The sequence below is a fragment of the Zea mays genome, chromosome 9 (assembly GCF_902167145.1).
Source record: "Zea mays cultivar B73 chromosome 9, Zm-B73-REFERENCE-NAM-5.0, whole genome shotgun sequence".
NCBI classification, from domain to species: domain Eukaryota; kingdom Viridiplantae; phylum Streptophyta; class Magnoliopsida; order Poales; family Poaceae; genus Zea; species Zea mays.
This window is the reverse complement of record NC_050104.1, coordinates 35,792,518-35,801,932: the sequence shown is the minus strand read 5'-3', so window position 1 is coordinate 35,801,932 and position 9,415 is coordinate 35,792,518. Positions and strand designations below refer to the sequence as shown.

The following is a 9,415-nucleotide window of genomic DNA, read 5'->3' as shown; positions in this document are numbered from 1 at the left end:
GGACTTCTTCACCATGACAGTATTGGCTAGCCACTCTGGATATTTTAGTTCTCTGATGACCCCAGCACTAAGGAGTCTTTTTACTTCATTTCAAGCACCTTTGGCTTTATCATCAGACATTTTCCGAAGTCTTTGCTTTCTTGGCCTGAAGGATGGGTCGACATTGAGTGAATGTTCAATGACGTCTCTGTTGACACCGCAAAGGTTATTGGCTGACCAAGCAAAGACATCTTTGTCGTTGAATAAAAACCTTATCAAAGTTTTCTCCTACTCTTCAGATAGTTGAGACCCCAGCAGTACCTTCTGCTCTGCTATGTCTTCACATAGAAGCATGGGTTTCGGCTGATCAGCTGAAGCAGCCTTCTCTCTTCTGTACTTGTACTGTTCACAAGCTTCGACTTCATCTATATTATGGATTGCTTTTGAATCTGTCCAATTTCCTTCGGCCTTTCTGGCAGCCTCTTGACTTCCATGAATAGCAATGGGCCCTTGTTCCGAAGGTATCTTCATGCATAGATATGCTGGGTGAAGTATTGCTTCGAAAGCATTGAGTGTCCCACGACCAATGATTGCATTGTAGGGTACTCCATGTCAACAATGTCAAAAACAACATGTTTAGTCCTTGTATTGTGAACAAAGCCGAAGGTAACTGGCATTGTGATTTTGCCAAGTGCTACGATCTGTCTTCCTCCGAAGCCACATAGGGGATGTGTAGCATCGTGAATCTTATCTTCTGGCTCTTGCATTTGTCTGAAGGCCTTAGCAAATATGATATCCGTGGCACTGCCTGTATCAACCAGAACATTGTGGACCAGAAAACCCTTGCTGACGCAAGATATGACCATAGCATCATTGTGAGGATAATCCTTGAGCTGAAGGTCCTCCTGGGTGAAGGTGATTGGGATGTGAGACCATTTTGACTTGATGAAGGGTCCCTATACCCCAACATGCTGCACCCTTCTCTGTGCTTCCTTCTTCTGCTTCTTGCTAGCCGGCTCTTAACTTGAGCCACCTGTTATCGGGAGCACAAGCTTCGTAGTCGAAGGTGCTTCAGCTTGGTTGTTGAACGAAGCCATCAGCTCAACAGTGGAAGTGAGTTCACTGGAGGTGGGCGCCAATGTTAGGGACTTGTTCTCAAATGCTATGAATCAAGAACAAGGCAACACACAAGAAAAATGTTAAATGTTAATATCCTTCGTCCTTCGAAGCATTATTTCCCTTAGGATATAATGATCTTCAGATGAAGGTTATGAAGGACATACCTTCATAAACATGACATGCGTAATTAAAGGATGAAGGTCATGTTACATAAGACAACAACATAAATAATTACATGGTATCAAAATATGAACATTTATTGTTAAATAATCATGAATACATGAAAGTTAAACTAAATTACATTTGCACCTTGAGCTTGACTGAATACGAAGATACAAATGCGATGCGAAAGCATGAATAGTACGGGGGTACTGTTCACCTATTTATAGGAACAGGGCGCAGCCTATGTGAATTTACATTCATGTCCTCTACAAATGATTACAATTATTACACAGTTTATCATGGGCCGATTGGTCATCACATCTTTAAGTCGGTGCATTTTAAAATATACTACGAAGCTTCCTGACTGGTAGCTTCGGCATTGTTCTTGTTCTGACTTTTCGAAGGTGCTTCATCTGACAGGACCTTTGGCGACGAAGCAGGCCCCCAACACCCCCAGTGGCACATATTGCTATCTTCGGATGCCTGAGGGGCTTAAAAATGCTGGAGGAAGCTTCAGCAGAATGATAGCCAAGGTTCTTCATTCTCAAATAGGCAGGAATGTACTGACCTATGTTGATGATATCATAGTGAAAAGCATGAAGCAAGAAAATCACATTGCTGATTTGCAAGAGACATTTGCTGATGAGGACATCACTACCATGGATACAAACAACACTCCCCTAGTTGATGTTCAAGGTTCGATTACTCGCGCACGCGCAAGACAATTGAATTTGCAGGTGAGCTCGTTCCTATGTACTTATTCTTATGCATTTGAGAATAGTGTGCTACCTAATGAATTAATTGTACTTAGGAATGAAGGAAAGGACCAGCAAGGACATGGTGAAGGACTTGGAGGCGTGGAAGGCCAGCAAGGACGTTCGGATCAAGGTGGAGGACCAAACCGACGACCGTAATCTATCTCGGTGCTGCGACACCATAATTGGCCTTTGGGCCATGTATCTTTGTTGGGCCCATTAGGGCGCATCTAGGGAGGGAGTCACGCTCCTAACCCTTATATAATCAGTAGCTGCCACCACATTAGGGCTCGGGTTTTGCTTAAGTTAGATCTGTCAAGAACAGTCGCCGTAGATCGGTTTGTGAGACCCCAACGTGTGAGCTTAATCATTCGTCCGCAATATTCTAGATTGTGTTCTTTCTTGTTCTTGCTTGTGTCTTCGATTCTCAAGTAGGAATTAGCCCTCGTGGCGAGGTCAATCGAGCAGTGCATGGTTGATAACCAAAGGAGAAGTGGTGCTGCGATTGCGGGGATCTAGTCGTGTTGATTGGAAGCCGGATCGTCTGTGTGACATCTCCACCAAATCGATAGTTACCTTCACCTAACGGAAGATCGGGCACCCCCGTTCCTATCAAGTGGTATTCAAAGACTCAGGTATTACCGTCAGGCTTACCCTAGATTATTTTAGGTTTTTCATCCTATAACTCCAGATAATTGCCATACAAAAAAAATTCCGCTGTCCTAGAACCCTTGTTTAGCATTTGCAATTTTGTTTTCAGTTTGGCTTTGTTCAGTTTGTGTCCGTGGTCGAGTCGTGTTGCTGGTTTAGGGTGTATCTTCGTCGTAGATCAACTGCACCTTCACCGCTATTCCATCCACCATTACCTAGATCACAAGTCGATCCACCCCATTAATCAACTTGCCCTCGCTAGCCGCCGCCGCGCCAGCCCTAGATAGATTGCAGATAGGGAAGTTTTGCCCTAACCGCGCCGCCTTCTAGTCGTGCCTCCCAAAAACATAACTTGAGGTACCTTCCTTAAACCAGGCATAACTTTTCGCTCGGTTGTTCAAAAAATCTAAAATTTTTACAGGAGCTTGGTGACGCCATTCTGAGGCCAACCAAAAAAATGTTTGGTCTCGATAAAATTGTCAAAAAAAATTCAGGAAAATAAAGAAAAAATTATCAAAGCTCTTACACGCTTTTTAGAGAACTTGTTCATTTTCTGTAGACCACATCTGATCTCTGTTTTAGGTGAAACTTGGTGTAGCTCCTATTTTGTTGCTTCTTGTGCTGAGAAAAATATAAAAAAATCATACAAAAAAGAAAAACAAAATCACTAGTGAATCCTACTAGTGCCTTTTTGGCCTCGCTAGTACAATATTTACGGTACTGCCATTCTGCTAGTTCCATTGTTCTTTGTTCCAACCTGTTGTGCTATGCCTCAGATACATCTAAGTATTACTCCTACCATGGTGACGTGCATCAGTATCATATTCCCAAGGTCTACCCAACAAAAGAGAACAAGCTTCCATAGGTACTACATCGCAATCCGCATAATCAGAATACATACCAATGGAGAAATGCACTCGTACCATGTGTGTTACCTTAACCTTGCCTGAATCATTGATCCACTGAATGTAGTATGGATGTGGCCGTGGACGTGTGGTCAGGCCAAGCTTCTTGACCAAATCTGAACTCACCAAATTATTGCAGCTTCCACCATCAATAATAACATGTGCACGCCGATTCTCGATGGTGAAGAAAGTCTGGAACAAATTATGGTGTTGCTGCTTCTTTGATGATTCAGGCTGAGAACTAAGAACACGCTGCACCATGATGCTTCGAAGGTTCACTATAGCATCAGCACCAAGCATGGCATCATCATTGGCAGCAACATCACTGGAGTCATCATCGTCACCCTCAGCGTCGGAAGTACTAATGTAGCCATCATCCGTAGCAATGTATGTTCGCTGACTCGGGCAATCCTTCTTCACGTGACCAATCCCATGACAGCGGTGGCAAACAATACCCGAAGAACGACCACTGGAAGTTGCTGCAGGTGCTAGTGAATTATGTTTCTTGGTGGGTACCTGCAAAGGAAGGTTACCAACATGTGCAGCAGGTGTCGAGGGAGGTCGCGTGGACGCTGGAGTGGTCGAAGGTGTATGACTCGAGGCAGGTGTGTGCGTCCGTGATGTAGAGGAGGCGCCAAAAGTAGCCCTAGGTCGATGTTGGCGTCCCTGCAATTCCGTCTCTGCAAGCATAGCAAACTGGAACAACTTGTTGACAGTGTTAAATTCTTTGTAATCCATAATGTCCTGAATGTCACGCCGCAAACCTAAATAAAAACGACAAAGAGCGTCCTCATGTCCCTCTACTGTCCCACAATGCTGCAATCCCTTCTGAAGCTCAGCATAATAATCTTGAACAGATTTATCCCCTTGCTCTAAACGCATCAATTTCTTACGCAATTGTCTATGATAAGATGGGGGAACAAATCTATCGCGCATAGCTACCTTAAGATCTTCCCAAGTCGTAGGTGCTCTACCATCCCCAACTAGACCAGTCCACCAGACACTAGCAAAAACTTTAAATTCACTAGTGGCTTGTCTAACTTGATGTCGTTCAGGTACAAGGTGGGCAGCAAATTTCTGTTCTATCGTCATCTCCCAATCAAGATATCCCTCAGCATCATAATGACCCGAAAAGATGGTATAGAAAATTTAATCTTAGCATAAGGGTCGTCAGGAGCACGATTGTTATTACCTTGCTGGCAGTGTGGCATACCTTCTATGTTTTGATGAAGATGGCAATGTAGGTGCAAATCTCTAGTGGCCGCTTCATCATAATTACCTTCTTCATCAAACACCCATCATCGGGAAGACGTGGACGAGGAGGTGGTGGTGGCGGTGGCGGTGCTTGTTGTTGCGTCTCCAACACAGCAAGCCTGTCGATGATCTGGGACAATCGTCGATCCAGCCTCTCGTAAGTCTTGCCATGGTTCATGTCAATGAAGGCATCATGCACTGACTTGTGGACCGTCTCCTCCATTTGCTCCTTCAGGAGCTTGTTGTTTGCCTCAAGATCTTGGCGGCTAACACAGTCATCGAAGTCTGTAGGGATCCTTGCTTCTTCTTCGTCGCCTGCCATCGAAACACAAAAATAGGAAACAAACGGTGAATGTTATCCTTGTAGGAAATGGGTAACGCCTAAGAGGGGGGTGAATTAGGACTTCTAAAACTTTCACTAAACAAGGCCACAAATAAATCCCTAGAGCAAAACCTATGCAAATAATCAAACTAGAGAGTGCAAACTAGGTTTTGTCTAAGTGTTGCTATCTCTACCGCAATGGCTAAGTTTCAATCTACACTATATAAGTATGAATACAAGATTGAAACTTAAATGCTTAATATAAATGCGGAAGCTTAAAGAGCAAGGTAGGGAATGCAAACTCTTATGGATGACACCGGTATTTTTACCGAGGTATCCGGAACCACGCAAGGTGTGGCAGAACCTCCCAAGTTATTGGGCCCACATGCACCTGTCCTTGTCTCAAAGACCTCAGACGACTATGCATGTGCACCATATAACTTAACAGGATCCGTCCGAGTGTCCCAAGGACCTCGGATAAACCACTTACAACCAGAACCGCAAGATTAAGTAAACACAAATCACACACCAACATTTTGCAGCGGAATTTCTTTATTACAAAAGGTTACAAGTTACATCAAATTTACATTATGTTTATTGGAGTGATTACAAAGTGATTCAAAGAAATAAACTTTGAAATGTTAAAGTATTTATAGTTTTGAAATATATGCTAGCTTAAGTGATCATCCTCAATAAGAAGAATAGGAGAGCTACTTTAACCTATAAGAAGGCCGAGCCCACCGGCACTTAACACCATCATCAGCAGCACAAAACTATAACCTAAAAACAACAGGGAATAAAACACTGAGTACGGAATTACTCAGCAAGACTTACCCGACTAAAGAAAAGACTCTCAAGGATATGCTGGATTTAGGAATCAAGGAAAAAGTTTTAGCAAGAATCAAATTAGATACTTTTGTAGAAATAGCTTACTAAAGTGAGTCCTTACTTTCAATATTTTAACGCTAGATTAAATATTAATAGACTTTGTTTGCATCTGGTCTAATTTCACCATCTCATCAATACAACATCATTTTTACTCATAATGTTTACATCCTGACTTAGGTTGTAGGTCGGATATCAAGTCTCCACTCTCTGTGGATATAACGGCGATCCGAATCGATTTACTCAGCTGAGGATCTCTAACCACACGACATATGTAGCACTTAACCCTTGCATATGTCAACCATTCACACAGATCCTCCACAACGTGAACCGGTCCGCGCTACCCGGGAGCACAGTACTCCTCCAACCAGCCTCTAGCCAGGAGGGTACACGCTACTCCCACCATCTCCCACGCCCAGTGCGCGGTTGTCTTTTCACGTATGGAATAGCCGGGTTCAAGCTTACCCTGTCCCATATCCAGCGCATGTGGCTAGATAAGATAGTCCTTGATCATACAGGCCTACATACGCATCCAATCCTTAATTAACCTGGGTGGAGCATCACCTGTTCCTAACCCAAGTCTCGATTTAAGTACTTCCATCCTTAGGATTGTTTTGTATTCCTTAGGATGAAAAGAGCATTATAGGGAACTTTGCAGTAAGATCCCACCATGCTCCCAATGAAAATATTCTTGCAGGTAGAAGCCATCCTTCCTTAGGATAAACCTGAGCTAGGCATAAGTGCAAAGGACAACCTCTATATGCTTACAAGCAGGGCTAAGCATTTTTTTTGTAAATCATATTTTGATACTTCACCAGAAGTATCTATATAAGGGATGGATTTCAAGGTAGCCAATGCATCGAAGGGTTTTCAAGCAACTCCTATAAACCTAATGCACAATCACTAGACTTAAAGTGTGTAAAAATAATTTAAAAACACAAGGAAGGGGTTGCATGCACCGGGGCTTGCCTGGAATAAACACTACGTTAGTGTTTGTTAGACAACGTTCACTTGGCGATCATCTTCATCATGGTTCTTGATCAGGTCATCCATCCTTAGGTTCGTCCATCAGCAACACCTTGCGAAGAAGCCCACGCTTAACAGCATCTTGTGGTCGACTCAGCTCTGGTCCTCCACATCACGTGATCAATGCACATGAACGGATATACACAGGAATAGCACACGACTAATTATTGCTACACCGAAGAGGATTATATATTTAGTGACGAGGTATTACAACACTTCAAACAACGTTGGATATTAATATACCACTAAGTACAATATTAATGTTTTTCTTAACTTGACTAGACCTAAAATAAACATTAGGAATTAACAACCTATACATATGCTTTACCTTCTTTGGTTAAAGCCTAACATCAACAGATTAACAGACCTAGGTTCATTAGTTCTAGACGTCTAAATCTAAAATAAGAAAAGAAGCATATTAACTAACTTTCTAAACCGCCCGATCGGGCTACTTTGCATAACCCGCCAACTAATTAAAATCTCACACTATTTAATAGTCTACTTTCCAATCGTGTCAGCAACTATAACACTACGCTTACTAAGACATTTCGTCATACAATAAACACAACCATGACACAAGAGCTACAACATGATAATTATCGCGACCACCACATTTATCCAATTCATTTAATACCTCGACTAGTAGCAATAGTGAAATCGCGCACTAATACTAAATTCACTCGAAACTATGGCATCAATAGCAGGTTCTAGTTCGAGTATTTCCACAAACAATTAGAATCGGAACAACACTTGAGAGGAAAACGTCGGCTAGCTGATTTAATACTAACCTATTTTTAACGTCATCGATTCACCAACATCGTGTACTGGTCTACCGAAATCTCCTTCGCCTAAACCGTATTTTAAACCCGAGCGTTTCACGATGTGTCTACGCCACAATTGTGATCACAAGCATATCGCCAATATTAAATCAATTAAATTATCCTAGTCATTTGTATCCACCACCAAAGCACTCCTCATCTAAATTACATTGTCGCCCAAACTTTACCATATACATATAAAAATGTCTAATTAATTATTATTACCAGAAATTACATAAACATTAATACCCTATTTTTAAATAAAAATAGCATATAATGACTATCATTACGACCAGTAATTTAATCCAACGCATCCAATCATTCCTCATACTAACGGGAAACAAATGGATCAGCTTACCATGTCTGAATCGACTCGGAGTCGTGATTTCGATGAGGCTATCTGGTTTGAACTATTCACTGAACACCATGTGTGTGTCGTTCTCCCCAAAATCAAACAATCAGCATCGCAGTGTCGATCTTCCCAACACACGACGAGCACGAGTCCACTCATTTTACCGAACAGGGAGCTGCAGGGGCGCATGGCCAGTGAGCACGGTGAAGCGATGGCAGCGCAGATCGAGCTCGCGGCGCGGCATGACATCCATGGACGCGAGCTAGATGTCGGACATGGAGATGAAGGCTCAACGGCGCACGGCAAGGTCAATGACGCGCTGTGGATATGGAGGAGTCTGCAGGGGTTCATGGTCGGACCGGCGACTGGCCGACGAACTTGATTTGGCAGTGGGCGATGGCTAGGACGTGGGGGAGCCGGGACTACAGTGCTAGCCACCAGCGAGCTTTGATGGCTTGCCGTAGCTGAGAGGAGCACGTAGCTAGCAGAGGCGCTGTGTAGAGAAGGGAGAAACTGGGGACGGTCAAGGTGAGCGACAGCTGGGGCCTAGGCAAGCTTTGCCGACCGGCAACGTGACGAAGACGCCGGCTGAACCTAGAGCAGCACCAGAGGAGCAGAGTGCACTGACAAGCTCAGTTCTATGGCTAGGCACCGGTGAAGAGGAAGTGCCTCCACACAGTCACACGATGAAAAGATCATGGAGAGAGTTTTGAGTGGTGGGAGATAAAGGAGAACAGAACGGCGGTGGAATAGGGACTCGGCATGGTGGAGTGACACGATGAAAATAACGTGGCAATGAAGATGTTTCCAGGAGCTGAGAAATCAACCAATAAGAGTGACGTGACGAATTCTTGTTTTTAAGGTTGCTTGTTCATTAAAATAAGAGTGGAAAAAAGAATCAACTTAGATAGAGAGATAGATCGATGGGGAAACAAACAAACAAATTTATCTTCTTCTCCTTTTTATACTTAATTATTATATACTTTTCTGTCCGATTTGAACTTTTACACAACAGACCACAAATAATTTGGTTCTCAGATTAACTCTGCACGAGATGTAAACCGGACGAAACAAAAGATGACAATCAAACTAGTACAGACTGCGCTTGATTTAAGTTAGAGCAGATAATTTACTCCGCGTGATTTGACTGAAATTAGCCGAAACCAGATCCGCTAATGTATACGCGA

General features: G+C 43.1%; 1 protein-coding gene across 1 annotated transcript; it reads right to left on the bottom strand.

Annotated features, from left to right (window-relative positions):
- Positions 1-3,358: 3,358 nt before the first annotated feature.
- On the bottom strand, positions 3,359-8,893 carry LOC118473300 (uncharacterized). The gene is made up of 2 exons (XM_035962516.1): positions 8,235-8,893; positions 3,359-5,140 (listed from the first exon to the last, which is right to left on the bottom strand). The coding sequence occupies exon 2, from the start codon at positions 4,661-4,663 to the stop codon at positions 3,449-3,451; it is 1,215 nt and encodes a 404-aa protein (XP_035818409.1). The 5' UTR covers positions 4,664-5,140; positions 8,235-8,893; the 3' UTR covers positions 3,359-3,448.
- Between the last annotated feature and the right edge of the window lie 522 nt (positions 8,894-9,415).

Excerpts from the sequence above, each read along its gene's own strand:
- LOC118473300 (XM_035962516.1), bottom strand. The coding sequence starts at position 4,663 with ATGACGATAGAACAGAAATTTGCTGCCCACCTTGTACCTGAACGACAT.